Raw genomic sequence first — 26634 nt, forward strand, 5'->3', positions numbered from 1 at the left:
CAGAGGGAGTCAGGGAGGGGAAGGGTTCAGCGAGGAGACCCAGCAGCACCCACGGGGCCAGTGGGTCCCTGGTGGGTGTTGTGTGGCTGTCGGGCAGGGTGGGGGAGGCCAGGTGCCAGGACACTGCTGGGGCCACTTGTCCTGTTTCTGGGCCAGAAACTTTCAATAATAAACCAGGGAAATCACAGAGAACTGGCCCCGAGTTCGGAGAGGGACCACAGCCACAGAGGCTGTAAACCGAACCTCCCGGAGGGGGGGGCGGGCTGGCAGCTGCGGGACTCGGTCTGCTGCTAATGCAGTGCTGCCCGAGGGGAAGGAGCGGGGCACAGGGCCGCCCGCTCAGCCTGTGTGGTCTGGGAGGCAGAAGAAATGGGTGCCCATGTCCGAGGTGGCACCCAGAGGGCCGGCAGCCACAGTGCTTGCTGCGAAAAGGCTTCTGCTCCTCTACCCCCCAACGCCACCCCACAGAGGCTGGGGTGAGGGGCTCCGAGGACCCTAGGGCCCAGCCGGCCAGCTGCCAGCACAGCCAGGGGAGGCCTGATCCCCCACTCGCTGCCCAGTGTGTCTGGGCGAGACCACAGAGCCAGTGGTTTGCTTTTTAATTAAAAAAATAGTGCATTTATTAATTCTCTGAAATATTCCGATTTGTACTTGGGGAGCAGCCGAGCCCAGACAGCGTGGTCACTGCTGGCAGAGTCCTGGCCCTGGCCACTGTCTCCTGTGGGGTGGGCGTGGTCCGCTGGTCCAGCAGGGCCCTGGTTCCTGGCAGCAGCAGTGCCGGCAACGGCACCAGTGGCGGGCTCCGGGTGGTCCTGGAACACAGCCCAGTCTGATGGCAGGGGTGCCCCAACCCCAGCCAGGCCCCAGGGCAGCACATGAGCCAGAGGGTGGGCTGCCATAATGGGCACCCCCACAGCGCTCACCTCTCCCCATTCCGCCCCCCCCAAGACCTGGAGCCTTGCAGTCCACACTGCTCAGAGAAGCCTCCTGCCTTTGGGGACTCAATGGCCACTCAGGTCTTGGGTTCACGATGACAGTTTGTGCCAAGGGCCCCTCTGGCACCTGCAGTCTGACCCTAGGATCCAGCAGTAAAGAGCCTCATGTCTGCTCTCATGGGTTCATGTTCACGGGGGAGAGACTGCATGGGGTGGGGACATGTGTCCCGGGACAGACGGACAGGTGGTATCTCGTCAGGAGGGAGCCAGAGGGCCTCTCTGAGGAGCTGCCCATTGAGCGGGCGGCAGGGAGGAGAGCGCGGGGCAGAGGGGCGGCAGGGAGGAATGGCCGGGACACGGGGCTGCGGCGGCTGAGTCTGCGGCCCTCCGCCCAGGAGCCTTCCAGCCCGCGGGCACACCCGCGGGCACCGTCACACCTCCTCTGAGCCCCGAGGCAGAGCCCCCAGCGGCCCCGCCGCAGCAGGGCCGCAGCCACTCCCTCACCTGCCGCTCACAGCAGCCTCCTCCGCTTCCGGGCGTGCTGCCCGTGCCTCGTCCTGAGCACATCCAAGTCCTCAGAGCCGTCTGGGTAGGAGGGGGCGGAGCCCTCACCAGGGTCTGGGGCCCCCTGAAACAAAGTCCCGGTGGGGGGACCAGAGTGACCCTCCAGGATGGCAGGGTCAGGGCTGGTGAGGAGCAAGGAGGGTCAGGCCTGGGGCCTGTGGACACCACACCCCAGCCCCTGCGACAGGTGGCCCCCAACCTGCACTGAGGCCCAGCGGCCGAGCCACCACAGGCCTGGTGACCCCACGCGGGGGCCAGGCAAGGGGCTGGAGGGGCTGTGCGTGGGATCAGGCAACCCCCGCCTCCTCTGGAAACCCCAAGCCCTTTGGGACCCCCAGGTGCCGGCCTGAGCCCCGGCCAGTCAGGTCAGCGGGACAGTGACCGAGGACACACGGAGGGTGAGTGGAGGGGCTGCACACAGGACAGGAGTCTCTCATCAGGGGGTCCAGCTGTGTGTCCACTGCTAGTCGGCCTGGGACCCCCAGGCGAGGCCCCTGGGGAGGCAGGTGACGTCCCCAGCAGCCCAGACTGGACCCAGCCTGTAGGGAGGGTAGCACAGCCCTTGGCCACAACCCCCACCTCCCAGGCGTCCGACAGCCTGGGGCTGTGGCTGCCCCGTGTGGGACAGGTGAGACTGCACTGGCTGCTGGGATACACCTGTGAAGACCCCGATGGCCTCCCTGACTGGCTAGAGTCTGAGGCGGCCCAAGTGTCCTGCTCGGCCCCAGACAATGGGGACGGAGGTGGGGGCGGCCTTGCTGGGGAGTCCAGGGCGCCCACAGCTGCGGAGGACATAGGGACCCTGCCCCCTGCGTTTCTATCAGGCTTCTCACTGAGACACAGGGACACGGCTTTGCCCCAAAGCTCAGAGTGCCCTGCTGAGGTGGGTGGAGCCAGAGCCGGCTCCCGAGGGGCTCGGCGGCCCAGAAGTGCAGGGGCAGACGTGAAGCCACTCAGGGTGGGGTGCACGTGTGTGGGGGGCAGAGTCTCAGAGTACGTTCTCCCGCAGACCCAGCATGGAACTGGAAGCCCCCGGAGGGGCGAGGGTCTCCCCAAGTGAGAAGTGAGGTTCCTTCCTCCCTGGGGCCACAGTGGCCACAGGGGAGGCACCTTTTGCACACGGGTTACACGCGGCCAGCAGGCTGGCAGCCGGCTTCCCCTCTTGGGAAACCAGCCGGCCACTCAGGCTGCCACTTCCACCTGCGCTGCTCCCACCCCCACACCCCACCACTCTGGGCAGGCCACATGCAGGCAGATGGGGGCACCACAGGGGGCGCAGGAACATGGGAAAGGCACTGTGCCTGGGGCCACCTACCTGGACAGGGGCTGTGGCCGCTGGCCCAGCCAGGGGACCATGGCTGCCGATGGGCTCCAGCCCCTCCAGGTCCTGGTCCTCTCTCTCAGAGTCGGCCCTCGCGGCCACTGACAGTGTGGTGGACACGCCGGGCGGAGACAGGGTGGCCAGGAGTGCGGGCAGGGTGAAGGCTGCCAGGAAGCGAGCCCTCAGCAGCAGGTAGGCTGGGCTGTCCTGCAGCTGCCTCCGCACATGTCCCAACGAGGCCTGCAGGGGCCCAGCCGCCCTGCCGGGCCCCAGGGAGGTGGCTCTGTGCTCCAGGGCCTTCTTGTGGAGCAGGAGGCGGGACAGTGCCCGAAGACTGCACAGGGCGGGCGGCTGGTAGGGCAGCCTGCTGCTCAGCGGGGGCACGCACACCCCTCGCAGCCCCCCCAGCCATTCCCGCACCGCCATCTCACTCTCCTGGGAGAGGAGGCCTAGGGGCAGGCCCCCCCTCTCAGGCCCAAGCTGGGCTGCAGGCGGCCCCTCTAAGCCCAGAGGTGCCTGAGTTTCCCTGGGCTCTGATGGAGACGCCAGTGTCCCCCCCAGGCCAGCTCCACCATGCAGAGGCAGCTGGCTGGTGCAGGGGGCCTCTGCCCCAGGGGGACTGGCCAGGACCGCAGCCCGTGCAGCTGTCTCCCCAGCCACACCCACTTCTCTGGAGAAAGAGTGTCCCCCAGGAGCACGGGACACGTCAGCATCCACTTCAGCAGAGATCTGGGGTGGCAGAAGGGTGGCGAGGTCTGTCTTGGAGGGAGGGGCTGACTCTCTGTCCATGGTGGTGGGGCCCTGGCCTGCCCGAGTCTCCGTCAACGAGAGTGATGGAGATGACAGCCCTTTGGGGTCAGAGGTCCCTGCTGGCCCGGGAAGGCCCACGAGGGCCGGCATTGGCACAGGGAGCAGCCCCTGGGCCGTGAGCACCCAGGTGACAGGCAGAGGGGTGCTGGCAGCCACCTGGGGTCCACCCCTGTGTGTGCCTAGAGCTGGCATCAGGCTGAGGGGCTGGATGGGCAGCTGAATGGGGCTGGGGGCTGCAGGCAGAAAGGGCAACGCCTCAGGCAGGCCCTGCTTCCGGGACGTGGCAGGGGCCTGAGATTGTCCGAGACCGTCCACAGAGACCAGGCTGGAGCCCAGATGGGGGGAGCTGGAGGCAGCTGTGCCCTTCGCAGCCTCCAGGGAGACAGCAGCAGAGGCCAACGGTTGCAGGGCAGGCGGCCCCTTGTCTGAGGCTGAAGCCCCGGAGCCTGAAGGACTCAGACTGGCTGCTGCAGGAGCCCTCGGCCCAGAGAGCGCAGAGTTGGTGACAGCTGGGGCTGGGGGGCCCTGGGAGGCCAGCGGCAGCTGGGCCTGGAGGACCACAGGCGAGGAGACCAGCAGCTGGGGTGGGAGAACCACAGGGCCCCGGGCAGCCTTGCTAGCTCGGGCCTCCCGAAGCCGCTTCTCCCGAAGCAGCTCGGACACAGTCTTGGGCTTGGGCCGGGGCCCGCTTGGGGCTGGCGGGGGCGCCTGGGATGCGGACTCGGCCCGGCAGGTCTGCAGCCCCGCACTCCCTCTGTGGCCAGCGCTCTTCTTGGCAGCGTCTCGGGCTGGCCCGCTGCTTGGGAGGCCGCCTGAGGGAGGACGGACCCGCACCGGTGAGGGCCAGGCACCGAGCCCCGACGCGCCTGGCCCCTATTCCTGTCAGGAGGCCTCGCAGGGTGGCTGCCGGGGCGTGGGACGGGAGCCGGGCACTCAGGCCCAGGGGGCTCATCTGTTCCCTAAATTTTGAACATCCTCAAGCTACTCGCCCACCCCGGCACCACCTCTCAGGACTCAGGCAGGACTCTGGGTGAGGGCAGACTGGGGCAGACCCGGAAGGGGCCCTGCCTGTGCTGGGGAGGTCTCCGGGCTCCCCTGCTGTGCTCACAGGTGGGAGCCCCCAGGGACTGACACCCCCTCCTCAGCTCAGGCCAGCCAGGCTCTTGTCCCTCTTGCGGGACTCCCAGTCAGGGACAAGTCTGGCCTCTCCCCACTGGACAAAATGGCCAAAGAAAGAGAGAGGCAGTACCTGGGGGGTCCTGGGCACTCGAGGGGGCCTGGAAAGGAAGGGTGGGAGTCAGCACCTCAGGGAGGGCCCGACCCTTTCCCACCCCCACCGCCAAGACCACGGCTCCCCCATGCCTGCTCAGGGGCGAGGCCTGACCCCCGCACCAGCCCTGTATGTGACTCAGAGGCTGTGGCTCTGCCCACCCAGCCTTCCTGGTCCTTGTGCCTGCCCCAGGCCCCTGACCCCTCTCCGGAGGCAGCTACACCCAGAGGCGAGCTGGGAGTGCTCTGCCTGGTGAGTCTGGGCTGGTCTGTAGGGGAGGCAGTGTGGGGGGACACAGGCTCTGGGGCCTGGACGGGGTGCCTTGGGCCACATGTAGTCCTCAGACCTTCCTGTGGCCTCCTCCAGCCAGGGGTGACCGGGCTCAGGACACAGCCTTCTGCACTAAGCATCCCCACCAGCAGGGGAGGGTCCGAGCCTTGGATGCTGGGTGAGCGTGAGGAGCCTCACTGGGAGCTGGCGGCCAGGGCGTGAGCTGTCTCAGCCCCGGGGCTCCCAGCCTCGCTAAGGCCCCTCCAAAGCCTGGCCCCGGGGCTCCTCCTGTCCCTGGAAAGAGCCGGTGTGCCTTACTTCCTGTGTGGACCGCCACCACCTACACTCAGCACTGCCTGGGAGATGGCAGGGAAGGGCGGCCGGCGCCGGGCCAGCCCACACCTGGCTCTCACCCCTGCTTCTCACCTGAGCGCCCACCGTGGGCAGGGTGGGCAGCTGGGCCCTCCTCTCTCGAACGACCTCCATGCAGCCAGTGGTATCAATCTGGAAGAGCTGAAGGATGCATGGGGAACACATGTGACATACGCATGATAAAACAGGTGACATGAGGCCCTTCCCTGCTCTGAGGCTTGCCCCCCCCCTCCCCCGCAGCCCTTCAAGGGCCAAGATGACGCAGGTGTGCAGCGGGACTTGAGTGGGCCCTGGGCACAGTGCAGCTCAGCAGTGGGTCCGAAGTGCAGGCTGGAGCCCACCACAGCCCCCTGAGGCCTTCCTGGCCCCACACAGACCCCACGGGGACAGAGTTCCCACCCCACCGAGTCAGCTGCCAGGAGGCCCCAGGCCTCACCGGCCCCACCCCTTCCAGGACCAGGGTTTGCAGACCAGGGCAGGGACACTGCACTGAAAGTTGTCAGCTACCGAAAGATAGCTGTCCTCGTTTTCAAGGACCCCACAGTGTGGCAAGCCACATGCACCCCCAATTCACAGACCCACAAGGGGTGTGAGCTCAACAGCAGAGCTCACCTGAATAAAGAGGGTGAACACTGGGGTGCTGGCCAGGCGGGCGTCCTGAAGCTGTGCCTGGATGCTGTCGGCTGTGGGGACAAGGGCGCGGTACAAAGTGACCCCAGTGACTACATCTCTCTCCCGGAAGCCTGAGAGATCTGGAAACCGGATACCAGGCAGGGAGCCCCGAAGAATCCCAAATCCAGCTGCCACCATGCTCAACCCAGGACACCAGGGTCAGAGGGTAGGCTGGCATGGACAGACCCTACGCTCCGCCTCCGAGGACCGGCACTCCCCCACACAAGCACCCAGGTGTCCCCACACCTGCAGGCATGCTGTGCACCCAGGAAGGTGACCCTGCTGAAACTTGGGTGTCAGCTCACTTCCCAAACTGACCACCGTGTGCCAAGCAGGACAACAAGGGCTAAACCCAACACCCACCCCACAGCTTCCTTCTAGAGAAGCAAGCACGTGTTGTTAGCTGGTCACCCTGTGTCTCCACAGTGGGCTCCTGGGGCCCCAGGACAGTACCTCGAGTGCTCATGGAGGGCCTCTGGGGCGTGCAGGGTGGGGTGACGTCACCCACCCACGGGCTCATGGCCATGAGCAGGCGGCGCTCAAGGAGCCTCCTCTGCAGGGCGTGTCTCCGGTGCCGCCGCCACAGCCCCTGCACACGGGGCCTGGCCGAGATGCTGCCACTAGGGACAGTCCCCTGGGGCGAGCCCAACAGGCATGGCTGCTTCAGCCTCTCCTGTGGGAGAAGGCACCTGAGCCCCATCCTCAGTGCCCCCACTCCTGTGTGCCAGAACGGGGTGCCGGACCACGACGGGAGTGGGGAGGGGTGCACAGCTGGGGCAGAAAGGCAAGGAGGGCGGATGGCGGACATGGGCAGGCCCTTACCGGTGTCCGGCACTGGGTGGCTGTGCTGGCCCCGAGCGCCCGCAGCACGGTCTCCAGGGGCTCCTTCAGCGCACGCCCCCCACCCTGAGAACAGAGGGAGGGGCTGCAGGGCAAGGAGCCAAGCCAGCACACCCACCTCCTTGCCCAGACCCCAAAGCCAAAGCCGGCACCGCAACGCCGAGACAAACTGATGTCTGGGCCTCCAGCAGGGCTGCCCTGCACAGGCACACACTCAGCCAGCCATCGGCCCTGGGCCGGGGGCTGCTGCGCTCCTCTCCCCCCGGCCCCTTGCCTGCTCGGCGGAAACGCCTCAGAAATGGCGCTGGGCCAAGTGCCCTCAGCAGCTCTCCCCATGGGGCTGTTACGGCAAACGAACGGGGGGTGGGGCTGCCGCCCTGGGCCGGACGTGGGCCAGGAGCAAGTGCTGAAAGATCAGCGAGGCGGCTGCTCCACTCCTGCAGACATGCTGGCACCAGGTCAGGCCATTGTCCTGAGGGCTGGCCTTGGTGGCCGCGAGCAGCAGCATCCAGCCCCCCCCACCCCCCTGCCCTGCCCGCCACAGTAGGGTGCGCGGAGCCATGCCCACCTCATCTGCGGGCCCCTTGGAGCTCACGGGGGCCATGTCTGCACAGCGCGGGTGCCCAGTGCCTCTTGGGCCATTGGTGCTGTGGGTCCCAGAGGGGGCCTGTGCCTGGCCTGCCTGCTCCGTGTTCCTGCCCCCACCTTGGGCCACATCAAACACCTTGAGAGGGCTGGGCAAGGCAGCCAAGCGTCCAGGGCGGCCCCCTGCCCCTGCTGCTCTCGGCCCGCGGCCACTCTGCCTGGCGGGGACCCACAGGGCCATGTCCGGCACCATGTGCAGTGCCGGTGGTGGTGCCTGGCCATCCTCCTGGGTGTCTGGGGTTTCCTCTGGCTCCAAGTTGCCAATGTCCTTGCTGTCCTCACTGTCCCCACTGTCCTCGCTGCTGCTGTCCCCGCTGTCCTTGCTGCTGCTGTCCTCGCTGGTGGAGCTCCACCGCACACTGCGAAGGCGCCGCTGCCGCCTCCTGCCCTGCCCCTGCCTCTTCTGCAGAAAAAGGACGGCTTGAGGCCTCAGCGGCCTAGGGCTTGGCCATGGGGCACACGGGCACCACCGGGGCAGACCGTGGTCGTGCCCAGCAAGAGGCTTGTTCTCCCACCGCTCTGGGGAGGGCTACTGCCCACAGGCCCCTCTCTCTGCCCCTTGCCTACCCAAAGGGGTGCCCTCTCCTCTCTGCCCCAACCCCTCATCCCACCCCACAGGGAGGCCAGCCCCACCGCACACAGGCAGGGCCTTGACGGACATCCAGGGAGGCCTCACCCTGACCATGACTTTCCACTTGCTCAGACACTGCGAGCCTGTCCGGTGCGGGAGTTCAGAAGCTATTTTTGCCCAGTGACCTACAAAGCAAAACAGCATGGAGGCTGGTGAGCCCGTGCCATCGAAGAGGGTGAAGCAGCCTCCGTGCTGTTTTGCCGCTTCACCCTCTTCGATGGCACGCACTCACCAGCCTGGGAAAGGGCCCTGCTCTGAGAGGCGTTGTCCCCCCAGAAGCCACGAGCCGCCCCCTCGGTGTGGGGTTCCTGCTTGCCCTCACACTGCTCCTGCGTCTGAGGAGCTTCAGCATCAAGTAAAAAAGAGCTGGCTCAATTCAATCACCCCAGTGATTCAATATAAAAAGCAGCCGTGCCCTGGCTGGTGCGGCTCAGGGGACTGAGTGCCAGCTTGCAAACCAAAGGGCTGCCAGTTCGAGTCCCAGTTGGGGCACCTGCCTGGGTTGCCGGCCAGGTCCCTAGTAGGGAGCACGTGAGAGGCAACCAATAGATACATCTCTCATACATCGTTGTTTCTCTCCTTCTCTTTCTCCACCCCCCTCTCTCTAAAAATAAATGAATAAAATCTTTTTTAAAGTAAAAATAAAAGGCAGCCTCCCTGAGAAAAGCAACCTGTACAGACAGCTGGGCCATCAGCTCCGTGCAGAGCACATTTGGCGACCTTGCTTCCCTCCTCCTCCTCCACCTCCGCTTCTGAGTCTCCCCTGAGGAGCGCGGATCAGTTTGTACGAGGACGGAAGACCCTGCCACCTGCCCAGACGATGGTGCCTTGCAAGGGTGTGGCGCTCGGGGAGGCAGCCCTGTGTGGCCGCCCCAGTAACAACTTACCGACACCGTGTTTCTCTATTAACTCAATTAGTTTCTCCTCTTCTTTCGAATTCCATCGTCCCTTTTTCAAGCTAAAATGTAACTTCCTGAGATATCTGAGAATGATGTGAAAACAGACATTTTGATTATTATTTTTTAAGAGAGAGAGAGCACACTTTGTTGTCACACTTATTGATACTTCACTGGTTGACTCTTGCACGTGCCCTGACCGGGGATCGAACCCGCAACCTTGATGAGTGGGGACGATGCTCTAACCACTGAGCTCCCAGGCTGTAGCTCAGATGTGCTTTTAAAATATATATATTTTATTGATTATGCTATTACAGTTGCCCCATTTTTCTCCCTTCCTTCCCCTCCACACCCCCTCCCACCCACATTCCCCCACTTTAGTTCATGTCCATGTGTCATACTTAGGTTTGTTAGCTTCTACATTTCCCATACTATTCTTGCCCTCCCCTGTCTATTTTCTACCTACCGTCTATGCTACTTATTCTCTGTACCTTCTCCCCCGCCTCCTACTCCCACTCCCCTGTTGCTAACCCTCCATGTGATCTCCATTTCTGTGGTTCTGTTCCTGCTCTAGTTGTTTCTGTTTTTGTTTTAGGTGTGGTTGTTAATAACTGTGAGTTTGCTGTCCTTTCACTGTTCATATTTTTTATCTTCTTTTTCTTAGATAAGTCCCTTTAACATTTCATATAATAAAGGCTTGGTGATGATGAACTCCTTGAACTTGACCTCATCTGAGAAGCACTTTATCAGATGGGCATTTTTGCTGCTAGGACGGCTGCCCCCTTCTGTCCTGGCGTGCATGGTGTGGCATCGAAAGCATGGGCAGCACCCCCATAAGAGGAGAAGAACTGGACTTTGACAGACGCCCCGGGCTGCCTCCCTGAGCGCCATGTCCTGCCAGGCACCGACACCTGGAGTCCCTGTCATCGTGCAAACTAATCTGTGAAGGAGGAGAGGGCAGTGACTCACCGGTCCCGGCACTGGGCATCGCTCCTCCCAGGCACCTCTTCCCGGATTTTAAACCAGTCCTGCTCCCCATATTTGGCAACTGCCTGAAGTAACTTCTGCAGGAAGGAACACAGAGACAGGTGACCCCCTACCTGTGACTCAGTCTGCGTAAGAAGGGGGTGGCGCGGGCCCGCCCAGGGGTCCAGGTGCACTTCCCGGGGACAGATGGTTCTCCCGGCCCTGCACCCACCGCGTCTTCCTCGGGGGCCCAGAGGCCCTTTCGGAGGCTGGGGTCCAGGCTCTTGGTCCAGCGGTAGGTGAGCTGCATGGAGTCTCTCCCTTCCATGTAGTAGACAACTGGGGGCGGAGGGGCCTCATGAGCGCGACTCACACAGGAAGGGGCAGTTCTAATCCCGGCCGCTGGGGCCCACCCTCCTCCCTCCAGCCCACGCTACTCAGGAACTGCCCGGGCCACCCCTGCTCTCCTGCAGTTGGGGCTCAGGCCGAGGGCACCAGGATGTGCCCAGGGGCCAGCAGACTCACTCCTGCGGTAGGGGATGTGGCTGCCCACGCGCATCTCCTGAACCAGCTGGGTCAGCATGCGGTCCTCCTCCTCCGTCCACTCCCTGCGCCGCAGGGCCTTGCTGTGCTGCTGGTATTTCTGCAGGCACTGGAAGGCGCTGCGGCTGGTCTTCCAAAACCAAAGCAAACACTGTCACTGGGTGCCCGCTCGCATGCACGAGGGCATCCAGGGCACAGGTGGGTCGCAGGTGCTACATGGGTTACGCGCTCCCGTGCACTGATGGGGACAGCAAGTGCACCCCACGATGGAGACAGGTGTGCACAGAAAGAAAGGTGCTCAGAGGAGTCACAACCACACCTCAATTTACGTGACACCGAGACCACACTCAGCCTCGAGCACTTGAGGAAACGTCCAGCCCCGCCCGCCTGGCACATGCACCCTGGGTCTCCTGGCCAGCAGGGCAGCTGCAGCTCAGGCACTGGGCCCCTGCAGCCAGGCTGAGGCAGGCGGGGCACACGGGTCCACGCCAGCCGCTCGGCAGGACAGGCCGCCTTCTCACAGATGCCAGAGGCGCAGCCCCGAGCGTGAGAATGAAAGCCCACAAGCCAGGCTGCACCACGGTGTCGAGAGCCCGGAGGCAGCCCTCGGACTGGGAGGAGGCGTCCGCAAAGGGCACACCCATGAAGGACCACTGCCCAAACGTATAAGCATCTTAACATTCAACAATAAGAAACCACCTGCCTTGGAAACGGCCCAGTGACCTCAGAGGCCTCACGAGAGATGCTGTGTGGACGAGCAAGTGCACGAGAGGCTCCGCGTCATTTTGTGAGGGCTGTGCACATTACGACAATGGGGCCACGCCGCCTGCCACCGCCCAGCACGGCCGGCCCCCACCGGGCACGGCCCCCACCGGGCACGGCCCCCACCGGCACTGGTGCACAGGGCGCAGCAGGCGCCCGGCCCCCGGCTCCTCAGGATGCAGGCAGGGCAGCCATGTAAGAAGACAGACTGGTGGCCTCTTACAAAGCTGAGCACGCTCCAGCCACGCGACCCGGCCACTGTGCTCTGTGGTTTGCCCAGAGAAACTGCACTTATGTCCACGCGGGAAACCTGCACCCGTGCAGTCACGGCAGCTCCGTGCATAACGGATGGACCCCAGATGCCACCAGGACGCCCTTCCACGTGTGGAAAGTGGTGAGCAGGGTCCATCCAACCACTGGGATGTTGCTCAGCACAGAAAAGACATGCGCTGGTGGCCACAAGGAAACCCCAAGGAACCTGACGTGCATGTGACTAAGTGACAGAAGCCAACTGACAAGGCCACACTGTGCGCGACTGCAACTTTGAGACATCCCGGAAAAGGCCAGGCCGCAGACAGCGGAAGTCGGGCAGGGGGCACAGGGACGAGAGTGGACACAGGTCATCAGACCTTTGTCCAAATGCACAGAATGCACGGTGCCACACGTGACCCTGATGTCTGCTGTGGACTCAGGTGATGATGTTGTGTCAGTGCAGGTCCATCTTTGGTTTAAAAACGAACATGCCCTGGCTGGCGTGGCTCAGTGGATTGAGCACCAGCCTGTGGACCAAAGGGTTGCCGGTTTGATTCCCAGTTGGGGCATAGGCCTGGGTTGTGGGCTGAGTCCACAGTAGCGGGNGGGGGGGGGGGGGGGGGGGGCGCACGAGAGGCAACCACACACTGATGTTTCTCTCTTTCTCCCTCCCTTCCCCTCTCTAAAAATAAATAAGCAAATGAAGTCTTAAAGAAAAGCTTTTAAAAATAAAACAAAAAATAAACACGTGGAATAGCTCTTTAAAGGGTGATTTGCCATGTTAACAAAACTGTCGATCGAGTACCAAACCACAGGAGAAAACACCTTCCCACCGCAGCCACATGCGGGTCGAAGTCACACCACCGCCACCTGAGAACTGAGCTTCTGGGCCCAAATTCAGTGACGCAGCAGACATGCCAGCGGCGGGACGCCTGCGGCCTCCCAGATGCCCCGAGCAGGGCGCGCGCATGTCTGTGAGCAGCCCGGGGAGGTGGTCTGGGTGCCCTGCAGCCTGGTGCTCGGCCACGAAAGTGACAGATGGAAAAACAGGCGCCACAGATCACATTCTCAGATCTCAAGTCAATACAACTCAAACTAAAGAGCAAGAAAGAGTCCGAGAAACCTAACTACCTGAAAACAAGAAAGCACTCCTACACGAGCTACGGTCCCAAGAGGCGATGAATCTGAACTTAGAAATTCACAGAAAGACCGCTCCCCGCCGAGCCGTCGTCAGAGAAGCGGCCTTGAACACCTGTGCTGCCAGGGCCAGAGGCTGACAGCTCAGTTCTCACCTCAGGGAAAGAGAACAGCAGTGAAGAACCCAACAGAAGCTACAAAAAGCATTCTCAAATACCCCCAAAATCAGCCCCTCTGAGCTCCATGGGCATGGAAGGAACGACAGGGACAGGAAGGGACAGCGCCGGCGGACTCCGACTGGCCTGGAGGATGCGCAGGTGGAAGGCATGCGCGCCCTCGGGGGGCCCTGGGGTCTGAGAAGCATGTAGGGGGCACCCTGCCTGAGGGCCACATACCCGAAAGCAGCCAGACAAGATCCCGAAGGCTCTAAGCGACAGGCCCCTGCTGTGGTGTGACCCGTGAGGTCCCCAAAGGCTCTACGCCAGTGGCCCCCCAGCTGCAGGACCCACACCACCCTGGAGCCTGTGCCCTGAGGCGCTGGGGGCCTGACCCTTACCCCCAGCTCCTCGGCGATCTTCTGCCAGTGCAGGTGGCCGTGCTTGGCCGCGATGGCCTTCAGCTGCTCCACCTCCTGCCCAGTCCACTCCTGCTTATTGATGCTGGGGTGCTCCCAGTTCTGCCAGAACTTCCGGATCTCCTCTGCGCTGCGGCCGCCTTCAAACTGCACGGAGAGCACCCGTCACTAGCGGCCAGCAGCGGGCCTGCGGGGTGCAGCAGCTCTGTCCAGGTGTCAGGGCTCATGCAGCCAAACCCACAGGCAGGGCTCCGAGGGCCAGGCCTCCTCTGCCACCACCCTCTCTGCAGAAGCCTCGCACCAGCACGGAGGCCCATGAGGATGCTGGCCAGGGCTGGACACGCGCCAGACTGCGGGGGTCACGGCGGGTCTGGTGGTTGCAGAGCCCACCCGACTCACGTTGACGTTGGAAATTTTCTCCCAGTCATGGCTGTCCAGTCTGCTCCCCAGCAAGACCTCCTCCTGGAGCTGGCTGCAACAGCAAGGGCCCCGGGTCAGGCTGCCTCCCTGGGGCCTGACCACCCCTCCCCGGGTGGCCCCAGCTCACTTGATGTCCTGGATCTCCTTCTCTGCCTCCTGTATCTGCTTCTCTAGGACCTGCTTCTCGGCCGCGCTCGAGACCCGGCTCTGTTTTTGCTGCAGGTACTCAAGCCTGTGGGCGAGGCAGAGGCGCAAGGGTGACCTGTGGTGGGCCCTGGGGTCCGTCGGGCCTTTCCACAGATGCTGAGACCATACAGCACAGGTCACAGTGCCAGCACAGCAGTGAGGGCACTGACCGGGAGCCTGGCTTGGACTCCAAACCCCGAACCTGATGGCAAGCTTGCCTCCCCAAGCAGCCTCAGCTTCTTTGCCCAAATGGGACTCGGGATACCCTCTCTGGCCGTCACTGATGTCTTATCCCTTGTGCCCAGTGACGAGGCTGGGCTGGGGGCCGGCCCTAAAGCCCATGCTTGTCCACTTCCAGCGCAGGTCAGGGAGAAGACCCACCTCTCCCGCAGCCCGAGGAGGGGCCCAGCCACCCCTGTGACAAACCCTGACACCAACATCCAGCACAAGGCAGCGGGTGGCCGCTGCAGGTGCTGTGGCCAGAGAGACTGACGTAGTCAGACCACTGAACATGGCAGCTCGGCCAACCCTGCTGACACAGGGGAGCTCTGTGCCGCTGCCCCCTCAGGACACCGTCCAGGACCCGCCCTCCCACTGCAGGGGACCCGGCAGGAAAGGGAGGGGTGCCCCGAGCCTCCGCCAACCCAGGTGCCAACGGGAGGCTGCTTCTGCGGCCACTCCAGACTCAGACTCACTTTAGGAGCTTGGGCTGAAGCAGGCGCTGCAGGCGGTCGCTCACCACCGACTTCCTGAGCAAGGCCTTCTCCCAGCTCTTCCCTGCAGACAAGACAGCAGCTGGGCAGTGGGCACACGGGCCAGTGGCCTTGGGACCCTCAGCGGCCATGAGCTCTGACTTCACGCAAAGTCAGAGGAAACGGAGAGCAAACAGCCCCTCCAGGCCCGTGGCGGACTGCGCTCTGGGCGGGGGGGGGGGGGGTCCCCAGCAACCAAGGCCTGGGAGGGGGCTGTGGGGACCGGCACACGCCTGGGGAGAGTGGCAGGGGGCCTCTGTGGTGCTGAGCGTAGCCCTTACATTTGGTTACCAAGAGTTCCGCAAACGTCTTGATGCCCTGGGCGGCCTTCTCCCTCGCATCCTCGTTGGCAGGAGGCCCCTGTCAGAGGATTTGGCATCACCAGAGGGCCAGGTGTGGACTCAGGACCCTCCCCTCAGCCTCCCTGGACACCTGGACCCAGAGTGGCTGCGGGGGCATCGCCCACCTGGCAGAAAGGTTGATGAGAGGAGGGCTGCCACTAGCAACAGCAGGCCCCACACCGTCGGGGCCAGACAAGGCTGCCAAGCTGGCACCTGTGCCACCTGGACAGGGCATGTGCCCACGTCCCGGGGCCCATCTGTGCAGTGGAAGTCAGCCGGCCCTGTTCCAGTGGGGGAGAGCTTAACTTCCACCATGGGGTCCGGGAGAGTTTGGGGGTGTCGGAGAGTATTACCCCAAAGACCGAGAGTTTATGACAGCAGGCTGTGGGGACACGAGCCCTCCCCAAGCCTGCCTGCCCCGAGACTCACCACTCCGGTGACCCTGTCCTTGAAGTAAGGCTTCAGGAAGTGCCCGATGTACAAGTTCAGGGGCGGGCTCTTGCCATCCTTCACCTTGGGGCCTTTGGATCCTGCCAAGTCCCACATGACTTCCTCCTGTGGACACAAGGGGCCCCTGTGGGTCAGGCAGACTCTCTTTGTGGAGAAGGGACCCGGCCTCGGGAGGCCTGGCCGTGGGGGTCCTTGGGGCAGGACCCCAGCCTACCTGCTGCTCCCGGTTCTGGGCCAGCAGCAGGCTGACCTCCGCCAGCTTCTCCTGGACAACCTCCTGGTAGACCATGTTCAGCTGCAGGCACGTCTCTGGGTCTTCGGGGAGCATCTTCTCCTTGGGGTCGTCCTCCTCATTGCTGGCTTCACCCCACCTTTCTTCTTCCTGGTCACACGTGGCAGGCTGCAGGTGAGGAAACGGGGCACAGAGACGCTCCCCGTCCTCGGGGCCCTGGTGGTGCAGCCAGCCTCCTGGCCTACGGCACAGCCTCTAGACCGGTGAGACCACCCGAGGCGAGATGTGGAATTCCACAGAGTGTACCCTTTTCCTCATCGAAAATGGGGAAACTCAATTTCTAGGAATTGGGGTGGGGAAGGCATGAGGAAATGAGTAGTTTCACTTTTTACAACGGCGCTTCTATAAAAATTGGACTCTGTGACACGCACATGGGACTTCCACCACTGGCAGGTGACAGCCGCTGCAGCACACCCAAAACCAGAAAGTGGAAATGACCCACACTCGTCAGAAGGCTGTGCATCTGTGCAGCTGCAGTCGGCCCACAGCAGGGGCTGCGAGCCCTACAGACGGGGGGCAGCGCCGCTCCCACTCGTGGGGCGGAGAAGCAAAAGACATCTATGGAAATTCCTGCAAGTTACAGAACCCCCCAAAGTAATCAGGAGACAGTTAAGAGTCCCCAGCCGGGGTGACTTCCGGCCAAGCACCATCCTAAGCACTATGTACAGACTGCGCAGGCAAGGCACAGAGCTGAGGGCGGCCTCCCCCTGCGCTCCGAGTGTGACGGCACGTCGAGACACACACAGCCTCGGGCAAGCGAGGCGGGAGGAGCCCCAGCCTAGCGACAGGAGTCACTCAGTCTCGTTGGTGAGCACACTGACGTGCCGTCTCTAACAAGACACACACGTGGCTTTCGTGTCGCAGGAACACCGACACCAACTCAAAGCACACCCCTTCCCGCAGGCTGCAGGGTGGTGGGCCTGCCACGGGGCACAGCCAGCTCCAGCCTGTAGTTACCGAGATCGGGGGGCCAGCAGCATCCGAGTCCTCACCAGAGAGCGAATCTGTGGGGACACAAGTAGACCACTGTGACTGTGACAGAAACAGGTGGCTGGTGAGGGGACACCCTGGCACTGAGGGGCCAGCCAGCGGCGCAGCACATGGCCCACCTGCTGGGCAGGTGCAGGTGAGCAAAGGGCTGAGAGACCTCTGTGCAAGAATCGCATGGCTGGGCCTGGCCTCCCGGCTCATGGACGCCAAGCAGCTTACACTGACCAGGCAGGCCAGTGCTGGACTTCGGGTGGGGACAGTGAGAAGCACCCCAGGAACTCAGAGAACAGAGACCTTGGAGACAAGCCAGGGAGGAGACAGGCGCCCAGGCCTTGGCAGGGCCAAAAACCGGGACAATTGGCCTCAGAGGCGGGAACCCTGGACAGCAGGCAAGCCTCCAGTGAGAGCTGTGTAAGGGCGCTCAGCCCCAGGGCGACACAGAGGGCGTGGGGGTGGGCAGAATGTGAGCTTGAACAGCAGGGGCCCCTGAGAGAGGGCGTCTGAACGAGCCCAGGGAAGAGGGTGGGGGGCGGGGACGGGGCTGGGGCATGGTGGATGTTCAGGCGTGGGGCTGGCTAAGCCCTGGGGGCTGTCTCAGGACAGCAGGAATGTGGAAGCCACCGTGGGGCAGGACACTTGAGAGTCCAGCAGGGCAGGGGCAGGTGAAGAAGGGACAGGAGGAAACCATCTGAGACAGACGGGTCCCAGCAGCAGCAGGGCCACGTGGCACCCAGGGCGGAGCAGCTGCCCCCGGAGGAGGCCTCGGCCCGGGATCCTACCTGCCTCAGAATCCGAGTCGAGACTTGATTCCGAGACCTCCACGTTGACGCTCGAGGAGCTGGGGTCCAAAATCCTTTCCAGCTCCTTTATCTCCTGTGTTATTTTTTCTCTCTCTGCGTCTACATCCATGGCTTCCACCTGCCTCCAAAACACGTCACCAGAGGTTAGAAACCACGGTGTGTGGGTGCCCCCCCCCATGTGCTGGTTTGCAGGGGATGGCAGGAGCCAGGCCAACGCACAGACCCAGCTTCTAGAGGCCTGGCCTGGGGGCCTGGGGCTGGGCCACGCCACCCTCCACGCCCCACAGACTCTGCTCTCTACCATCAGGAGCTGGAGCCGCCTGCATGGGTCTGGCCTGCCAAAGGCTGCGGGAGAAACGGACACCAACATGGCCCAACCGCCTGGTGCCTTCCCCCAAGCACGCCTCCAGAGCTGGTCAGCCAGCGCACAAAGGGCAGGGAGTGGTGACAGTCGGGTGGACAAAGCCATCGCCACAGCTGGATGCACAGAGGGTAGGGATCGCTGTGGGTCCTGCCGGGCCCCAGCAGCTAGAACAGCGCCTGTCGCGACCGACACCGCGCGGGCGCCTGCGAAGGGAGCCCGAGCCCAGGTCTGGGAATCTGGAAGTGGGCGGAGGCAGGGCAGAGAAACGGGAGAATAAGACAAGGGCAGGGAAACACAGCCAGAGAACCCCAGCCCAGACCCCGGGGCCAAAAACAGGTGAGAGGAAGAGCGTCCCAGCCCTCGGCATGGCCTATCCCGTCGGAGACCGACGGGGACAGAGCGTCCGGGCTCGGGGCAGCCCCCGTCCCTGCACCCAGCGACGGGTTACACCTGAAATGCTTACGGACGGAACTCAGCTGGGAGCCAGCCAGGGCCGCGGGCCGGCAGCACACAAGCTCGCCACCCTCTCCTGCCTCCCCGCCCCGGGCCCGAGGAGCCGAGGAGCCAAGCCCTCACCACACCCTCCCCGCGGACAGCACCGCCGCCACAGCCCCGCACTTCCGGCAGCCGCGCGACGGGGGCCTCGCGTACCGGAAGTCCCGCCTCCGCTAGCGCGGGGCACGCCGGGGACAGACCCTGGGCGGGCGGGCCGGCCGATACTGCCCCCGCGCGGTCGCCCCCGGCACTGCCCGCGTGCGCATGCCTCCTAGACGGACCGCTAGGACCAAGACCCATGCGGCGGGAGATCCCAGCAAGTACCGCCTGCTCTCTGTTCTCTGTGAGTTGGATCCAGGGTTTCGGTTGAGACACCAGTGAGGAAACCTGTCAAGTACCTGCTGGGTGTCTGCCCACCTGCACGGCCCGCAGGGTCGCCGCCCCAACTGTGTGTGCGAGGCGTCTTTTTTTTTTTCTCGTAAAAATGGAACAGTTCAAGCCCTGGCTGGTGTAGCTCAGTGGATTGAGCGGGGGCTGTGAACCAAAGAAAGGANCCATGCGGCGGGAGATCCCAGCAAGTACCGCCTTCTCTCTGTTCTCTGTGAGTTGGATCCAGGGTTTCGGTTGAGATACCAGTGAGGAAACCTGTCAAGTACCTGCTGGGTGTCTGCCCACCTGCACGGCCCGCAGGGTCGCCGCCCCAACTGTGTGTGCGAGGCGTCTTTTTTTTTTTCTCGTAAAAATGGAACAGTTCAAGCCCTGGCTGGTGTAGCTCAGTGGATTGAGCGGGGGCTGTGAACCAAAGAAAGGATCTCGGTTCGATTCTCAGTCAGGGCACATGCCTGGGTGCTGAGCCAGGTCCCCAGTAGGGGCCATGTGAGAGGCAACCACACATTATGTTTCTCTCCCCGTCTCTTTCTCCTTCCCTTCCCCTCTAAAACCCTTTTCCTCAAAAAATAAATGGAACACTTCGTGATTTTGCATGCCATGTTTGCATCGGGGGCCGTGCTAATCCTGTTATCTGTGCTGGTGAAGTGAGCTTGGGGGGTGGGCAAATCTTCATGAGCAGGACCACTACCCCCAAAGCAGCCAGCAGGCCCTCCCATGGGGCAGCCAAAAGGGAGCCCAGAAGGGCAGAGCCATGAAGCAGCTGGTGCAGCTTCGAACCTGCCAAGGGGGGCAGTGATCGGGTGGGAGATCAGCAGCATGTTCAGAGCTTTTACTGGGCAGCAGTTCAGACGACACAAAAAAATGAGAACCGTGTAATAAAGCCACGCAAAGCATTCAGAGGGCACGAAGGGCAGGAGGGCAGGGGTGCACTGTGTGGCCAGCCCGTTTCAGTCCAGCCTGGTGACCAGCTGAGTATTCCCCAACCCCAAACAGTCCTGTGCCCCACAAGTAGGCCCTGCCTGAGGCACCCGCCCCACCCCCCAGGTGCTCAGAGCAGTTGTGCCATCACCCAGAAGGGAACCGCATTCCAGCGCTTCCTGTCCTGTCCCGGGCCAGCAGAATCCGCTTTACCAGCAAGTCGGAGCACAGGTGGGCCTGGGCTTCCAGGCTGGTTCTGGAAGGCTCTTCCCTATGGTTAAGAAGCCTAGCAGTTCAACCATCTTTTGAAAGTTCAACCACACGGCCTCCTAGAACACCCCAATTCTGAAATCCAATCTGTCTGAGCCATCCCGGACCCCACAGGCAGGGGCTGGACGCTCACGCGCCAGCACTAATCTCCCATGAAGACAAGGGTGAGGCTCGGGCCCTGGTGTCGGGGGACAGCCACCTGGCTCTCAAGCATAACAACCAAGTCAGAAAAAAAGGGACATAGCGCGTGAGTTGTAGAGTTTATTAAGAAAGCTGTCGATCTGAACAGGAGGGAAAGTTTGCTTTGAAAAATAACATCTACAGGAAGACAGCCAGGAAGGCGCAGAGAGCACCTCATGCCCCGGACATCAGAAAGCAGCTGGCAAGGCAGCCAGGGAGACCTGGCCGACTGGCCTGGAGAGGCTCTGCGTGGCCGCTGGACTCCTAGACTCTGAGCTGCACTGGACCAAAGGCCACGTGGAATGTGTGTCCAAACTCTCCGGCCAAAACAACTTTTTCAAACCTAAAGGCCCCCCAAAAAGGTGCATCTTGGCTTCACAGTTCGGAACCTGTACCGAGAGCTTGGTCCCTGAGGCAGAGCGGCAGCGCCCACCATGTGGGGCGCCCCATCAGGCCGCCACCTGCAGGGGCCCCTCCCCTGCCACGCAGGCTGCGTCGTGGGCTGGGCCAGAGGGGCGCTGTGTGACGGCACAAAGGCACAAGTCCCTGTCTGAGACGACGACTGGAACTTTGGCTCGTTTATAGTGTTTTTCTTCACTTGTGAACTCGAGGATCGACTGAACTTGTCTTACAATGAACGTTCTGGAATCAGGATGGAAGATCCGCAGCACAGAACTGCTGTTTCCATTTTCAGTAACGTTAAAAAACCAGCAGCGCGTGTAAAGATGTCTCCCAGCCACGGAGCCCGCAGCTGGGGGCTCACCGAGGACGCGCTGCACAGAAGCCACAGGTGCGACTCCCGCTGCGGAGCGCTCCTCGCAGCAGCTGGCGAACAACAGTGTTCTGGGTCACAAAATTAGTATCTAGTGATAAGTGTTTTTACTGAGAAGAGTGCAAATTTAAAGACACAGGGGCATTTTAAAATCCAGTCAGTAGTGATTTCAGAATGTAAACAGAGCTAGAAGCTTCTCAGGACTCCGCCTCCTCCTCGATTTCAGAAATTCTGTCTATAGATTTAAGGATTTCAGCAACAAGGTTCAGCGTTTCAGCTCCAGAAACCAGCTGCCTAAAACGAGAACACTGAAGTCATGGACCACTTCTACGTCACCGGGGAGGACAAGAGGGGCAGAGCAAAGGCGGCCCAGGCACCTGAGGTCCCGGCTCCACCCCCCAGCGGCCCTCGCCTTGCAGTCCTGCAGACGGGTGCCTCATGCCCTCGAGAACCTTCGCTGTGGTCACTGCTGCCTCGCAGTGCCCAGCCAGGGGACACAGACGTGGAGCCTAAGACACCACTGCCGTCTCCCAGGGGCTCTCCCCACAAGGGCACCATGTCAGGTTCTCAGGGGAGCCAGTTCAAAGTGGGGGGAGTAGGGAAGCTGGGATGCGCCTTGCCGCCCAAGCCACCCAGATAAGCGTCACTGCGTAGAAGGTTAGAGCCCGCTGGCCCAGTACACCCCTATGACATCAGGGCCCACGGAACCCTTGGCACACCGGTCCTGAGCTCTGCCACCGGAGGTGGCAGTCTACTCACAGTCTGAAACAGGGTGTGCAAAGAACCCTGCCCCGCCCCGCCCCGCGACCAACACTCACTTTATGGAGGTATGTGCGCTGCTCATGACCATGCGGAGGTTCTGCAGGGCGACGTCTGTGTTCTGTTTCACCACCGCCAGGCTGGCGCCCTGGCCTGACCGCAGGGCTTCGTTCTCCCGCTGGAAGTCGGAGACCTGCGCCTGGGGCGGGGTGCACGGCCATCCATTCAGAATGTCCACGGCGACAGGGAGCACCCCCTAAAGCCAACGCAGCACCTCGGACGGAGAGGCCCAGTCCCGACAGCAGGGCTGCTTCCTAACGGGGGTCCCTGGGCCTCCCCCTTGTCTCAGCGTGTCCTGGAACCTAAGCTCAGGAACGAGATTTGTGTGCAAGTGCACGCCACCCAAGCGGCCAGCAAGGCCACAACCCTGGGGACCTTCCTCCCAGCACGTGACACTCGAGACCTTCTCGTTACCTGGAGCAAGCTTATTTCCTGTTTCAGCTTCATGACGTGACTTTCTGCCTTCACTGCACGTTTCTGTCACCAGAGACAGTAACACGTATCAGAGAGCCACTGACATGGTCCTGTGAACCAGTGCCCTCACCCCGCCCCGCCAGCAGGCCCGCCCCACAGTCCCATTGCCATTGTGAGGACTCCTGCTCGCTGATGGCTTCTGGGACCTCTGGGGTGCAGCACTGGTCCAGCTTAGTGACACACCCAAGGCTCCACACCCTGACTCTGCCCCCGCCCGGCAGGTGCCACCCCAGTACTTACGGTCATCAGCTCCAGGTTCTGCTCCACCTGCTGAACTACAGACTCCAGGTCATGGTAGTCACTCTCCTCCTTGATCATTTTTGCTTCCAATTTCCGCTCAAGTGTCCTCACCCTTGTTGAAGAACATACCTGCGTCACTAATAATGCATGCGCCTAATTCTGGGACCACTGCTAACAGGCACTCCGATCGGATCGCCTCCACGAGGACCCCGAGTGCCTACTGTTCTGGAATGAACCGTACTCAGTGAGGCGGTCGCGAGGTGACCCCCTCTGCAGGGTCCGGGCCAACGCCAGCCACAGGCCCCACAGGGTATCCGCCGGCCCACTGCTCTGTCCTCAGTGTGGCAGACTCGGGACAAGGTCTCGGACACACTGGGCCCCGGCCGGGGGGCTCAGTCGGTTAGAGCACCAACCCAGGAGCCAAGGCCGCGTGTCCCACCCCCCGTCAGGCGCCCGCGACCAGTGAGGCACCAACACGTGAAACAGCGCATCAGCGCTTCTCTCCCCTCCCCTCTACAATCAACACATACGTAAAAATGGACCACGTGACACAAGAAGGGGTCTGATGCCGAGGACCCACGCGGGCCAGAACGCAGACTCGGGCCGATGGGCATGTTCCCACCTGCGCACAGCGGTGAGCGCCCGAGTTCCCAACCGCAGCTCTGACCCGAGGCTTACATCTCGGTCTGCGTCTCGGAGAAGCTCTGCACCTCGGTCAGCTTCCTCCTCAGCTTGGAGTTCTCGTCCTTCAGCTGCGGGGAGAGGAGACCCGTGTCAGGGCCTTGGCGTGCGCCCCCCAGAGGGGTCTGCTTCTCTGCAACCCGCCCGGACCTCTGGGAGGACAGAAAGGCTCTGGAGCCCGCCCCCGCCCCCGCAGAGACGCCGTGTGCAAGGCCGGCCCTATGGTCACAGACTCCGATTTCACTCGTGTCACTCTTCTCTTAGGCCATTGCGATATCTGGAAAAATTTACTCAAAATGTGCGGCCGGACACCCAAGCCAACGACAGCGGGAGCAAACCGGACCCGTGGCTGCGGGACGGCCCTCGGGGGCTCCCACCACTTTGTTCCGGCCCTGTCGCTCCTGCGCGTTCCACTGGCTCCGTTAGCCGGTCAGCCCGGGTGAGCGCGCCACACAGCAACGCGCGGGCAGGCTGCTGCGCCAGAAACTCTCTTGTCCTGGAGCCAAAACCTGGGTCTCAAAGACACCAGGAGGCCCCAGGTGTTCTCTGGGGACGCTGCTCAGACATGGGCCCTTCCTGCGGCGCCAGCACGCGGCCCCTACTTACTGCTTCGTAGCTTATCTGCAGTGTCCGAAGGTGCCTGTCCCCCAGGGACTCTCCGTGGGCTGCGAAGTCTGCGCTGGGGCTCCCCACGGGAGAGACACGACAGTCGGAGTCGCTCAGCGTCCACGGGGGCAGGGACTCAGGGCCCGCTAGCTCTGAGGGGCTGGAGAAGAAGGAGATGTACGTGCTGCAGGGCGATGCGCTGGTCGCGTCCCGCGAGGACAGGGTCTGTTCCGCGGTGGCCGGCAGGTAGGCCCCAGTCCACGCGGCCTCGTCCTCGTCCTCATCCAGGAGGTCACCGGCCCCTGTCGGGTCGTCGAAAAACGGCTGCTGGTATTCCAGGCCGAAGCCCACGGGCTGGGAGGCTGGGGAGCTACTGTCGATTCCCAGCGAGTGCCTCTTGGCTTCCTGAAGGACACGGGGGGCGGGGGCAAGGGTCAGACCCAGAGGCCCCACCTGCCCAGGAGGACCGGGGGAGCCAGGAGGGATGCCCACAACTTCCCAGGGAGCATCAGCAGCTGCCTCGCCTCCCCCGGCCTTCTGCCTGACCCCCACCCCCAAGGAGTACCACGGATTAAGATAGTTGTGCTCTGCGGGTCCCTGCAAGTGACCCCTGAGGTTTACCTTTGAGTACAATCTACTGTTGGCTGTGTCCTCTTTCGACAGGCTGAGGTTCTTGGTTTTCAGAAACTCTTTAAAGGAGAATGGGTTTGCCTCTTCGAGATCTCCAAGTTTATCATCTGGAACAATGCCAACCGTCCCGCACATGAAGTCCCCTGTCACAGGGGGACTCCCCTGCCTGTTTCTCTTTCCAGGACACAACTCCAGCTGCACTGGCAACGCCACCCTGGACACTGTGCCCGAACTCAGTGACACCAGGAAGCGAGAAAGCAGGTCCCTGAACAAGCCACTTCCTCATCCTCCCTTTCCCTCCACCCCCAGCCCCGCCCCCAGCGGTTCTCACACCCCAGGCTGGGCATAGAGGCCACCCGGGCGGGGATGCTCCTGCACTCCCACAGGTTGGTCCCAGCTTCAGAGGCCCCACCACCACCCTCACAACTCACTCTTCCACTCCCTTCCTCTCTTCCTTCCTTCCCGCTCTCCCACTATGTACTCAGGCTGTGGCCCTTTCAGTCCAACAATCGTCTGAGCCGGGTAGCCAGCCTTGTGTGAAGTTGGCTCCTAGCTCCTTGCTGCCTCTTGGACCCCCAGGAGTGACTTCCCACCTTCCTGCCCTCCCTCCTGTCTCAGGATGCACCCTCTTCCGTTCTACCCTAAGGTCAAGATTGAGAGGGTGAATTCTATCTCCACCTGCTCTGCCAACTACCGGCACAGAGGCCTACACTGTCAGGGGGCAGGCCCACCTCCGGGCGCCAGCCTGGTGCTGCGAGGCGGACCAACAGAGAGAAAGCGTTACTGAAGCATTTACCTCCAAAAGGTGACTCCTGGGCTCCTGACGGACCTTGCTTAGGGCCCTTCCCCTTTCCATAGACAAAATCTGCAAAGAGAAAGCATCACCCCCATGGGCCTGGGGAGCTCGGTGACCACAGCTTTCCCTCATGCAGTCTCCACTCCAGGGCTTCTCACAGCCTGGGGGGCCTTTCAAACATGACCCCGGCTTGTGCCCTGGAGACAGTCTGCCTTCCAGGGGCCCTGGCCCCTGAGATTTGGAAAAAGCTCCAGCAGGTTCTGATGCTCAGTGAAGTTGTGCGTGTCCCCCATCTGGGGCACCTGCTGAATGGCCCCCGGGGGCTGCCATCAGCGCTTGGCCCCAATGTGACCACCTGAACACGCCCCGCATAGCCTGGCTGACAAGTGAGGCGGCCCCCTGGGTAGAAAGAATGAACTGGCACGGCCGCGGCCCAGCTGCAGCTGTTTCCAGGCACGCCTCCGATGAAGGCTCCCTGCCCTCCCTGCAGCACCCAGAAGTACACTTTTATTCGGGCAGGAACTGTCTGTCTGGGAGGAAGGGTCTCCTCGAGACAAGACTGTGAGCTCCGAGCGGCAGGATGCTCTCCACCTTTGTATTCCCCAGTGCCGACACACAGTGGCGCTCAGCGGTCACCACTGGGTCGAGGGGTGAGTCAGTGCCACGGCAGAGTTACCGACAGGTAGTGCCAGGACCCGGGGACCCTGAGGCTTGTCTCTCACCTGTGTCTCCCACGGAAGCTAGCACCGGACTGGGCACGTAGCACATAAACGTCGGCCGAATGCCGACGAAGTGGGAGTCCGGGTCCCTGCCATGGGGGCGCTCACAGTCTAGCTGGGGGAGACAAGACCGGCGCTCATAGAACGCTGCAGCTGGAATAACAATGAGAGCGACTTCACTGCGCGCCACACAGCGCTCTGCGGGGCGGCCTCACCTGCACTTCTATGCGACCCGCGGGGCCGGCGCCCAGACCCAACCTGGGCGCGGGCCTGGAGCCTGCCTTGGGCTCCCTCCCCGACCCCCACCCCGACCCACCCTCCCGGCCGCTCACCGTCCGGAATGACGAGGCTGCGGGCCCGGGACAGCGGGGTGACGCCCGGGCGGCGCGCGTAGCCCGACATCGCCGCCGGGCCGGGGACGTGGGCCCTTTCTAGCCCGGCAGCGGCGGTTTCATGGTTCCGGCTCCGCCCCGGACGCCGCCCGAGTCCCCCGCCCCGTCGCCCGCCGCTCAGCCTCCGCTCCGAGCCTCTCGCTGCGGCTTCTGCTCCGAGCACCGGAAACGAGCGCCGAACGCCGAGGGCCGGCGCC

The 26634-nt window shown here is 62.8% G+C and overlaps 2 protein-coding genes across 8 annotated transcripts; both read right to left on the minus strand.

Moving 5' to 3' along the window:
* Nucleotides 1-596: 596 nt before the first annotated feature.
* On the minus strand, nucleotides 597-18682 carry SNAPC4 (small nuclear RNA activating complex polypeptide 4). 4 transcript variants are annotated; one of them, XM_037036616.1, is made up of 24 exons: nucleotides 18632-18682; nucleotides 17671-17809; nucleotides 16859-16905; nucleotides 15824-15991; nucleotides 15589-15714; nucleotides 15100-15178; nucleotides 14762-14843; nucleotides 14008-14112; nucleotides 13860-13932; nucleotides 13443-13607; nucleotides 10718-10865; nucleotides 10425-10531; nucleotides 10196-10290; nucleotides 9218-9312; nucleotides 8376-8455; nucleotides 7623-8102; nucleotides 7037-7120; nucleotides 6668-6887; nucleotides 6155-6225; nucleotides 5597-5683; nucleotides 4880-4907; nucleotides 2815-4442; nucleotides 1440-1563; nucleotides 597-812 (listed from the first exon to the last, which is right to left on the minus strand). In XM_037036616.1, the coding sequence occupies exons 2-23, from the start codon at nucleotides 17798-17800 to the stop codon at nucleotides 1447-1449; spliced, it is 4215 nt and encodes a 1404-aa protein (XP_036892511.1). In that variant the 5' UTR covers nucleotides 17801-17809; nucleotides 18632-18682; the 3' UTR covers nucleotides 597-812; nucleotides 1440-1446. The 4 variants fall into 4 exon arrangements, with proteins under 4 accessions (XP_036892511.1, XP_036892509.1, XP_036892510.1 ...); XM_037036614.1 differs by having other exon boundaries at nucleotides 18519-18671; XM_037036615.1 differs by having other exon boundaries at nucleotides 17671-17813; nucleotides 18519-18671.
* A 1694-nt stretch (nucleotides 18683-20376) lies between these two features.
* On the minus strand, nucleotides 20377-26617 carry ENTR1 (endosome associated trafficking regulator 1). Of its 4 annotated transcripts, none has more exons than XM_037036682.1 (10): nucleotides 26378-26616; nucleotides 26049-26198; nucleotides 25327-25395; nucleotides 24522-24637; nucleotides 23901-24305; nucleotides 23292-23365; nucleotides 22614-22725; nucleotides 22314-22376; nucleotides 21899-22038; nucleotides 20377-21374 (listed from the first exon to the last, which is right to left on the minus strand). In XM_037036682.1, exons 1-10 carry the CDS (start codon nucleotides 26445-26447, stop codon nucleotides 21278-21280), a joined length of 1296 nt encoding a protein of 431 aa, XP_036892577.1. In that variant the 5' UTR covers nucleotides 26448-26616; the 3' UTR covers nucleotides 20377-21277. The 4 variants fall into 4 exon arrangements, with proteins under 4 accessions (XP_036892577.1, XP_036892579.1, XP_036892578.1 ...); XM_037036684.1 differs by having other exon boundaries at nucleotides 26049-26160; nucleotides 26378-26615; XM_037036683.1 differs by lacking the exon at nucleotides 26049-26198 and having other exon boundaries at nucleotides 26378-26615.
* Nucleotides 26618-26634: the final 17 nt, after the last annotated feature.

Source organism: Sturnira hondurensis, unplaced genomic scaffold (genome assembly GCF_014824575.4).
Source record: "Sturnira hondurensis isolate 20B ecotype Veracruz unplaced genomic scaffold, ASM1482457v3 Scaffold0022908, whole genome shotgun sequence".
Lineage (NCBI taxonomy): Eukaryota > Metazoa > Chordata > Mammalia > Chiroptera > Phyllostomidae > Sturnira > Sturnira hondurensis.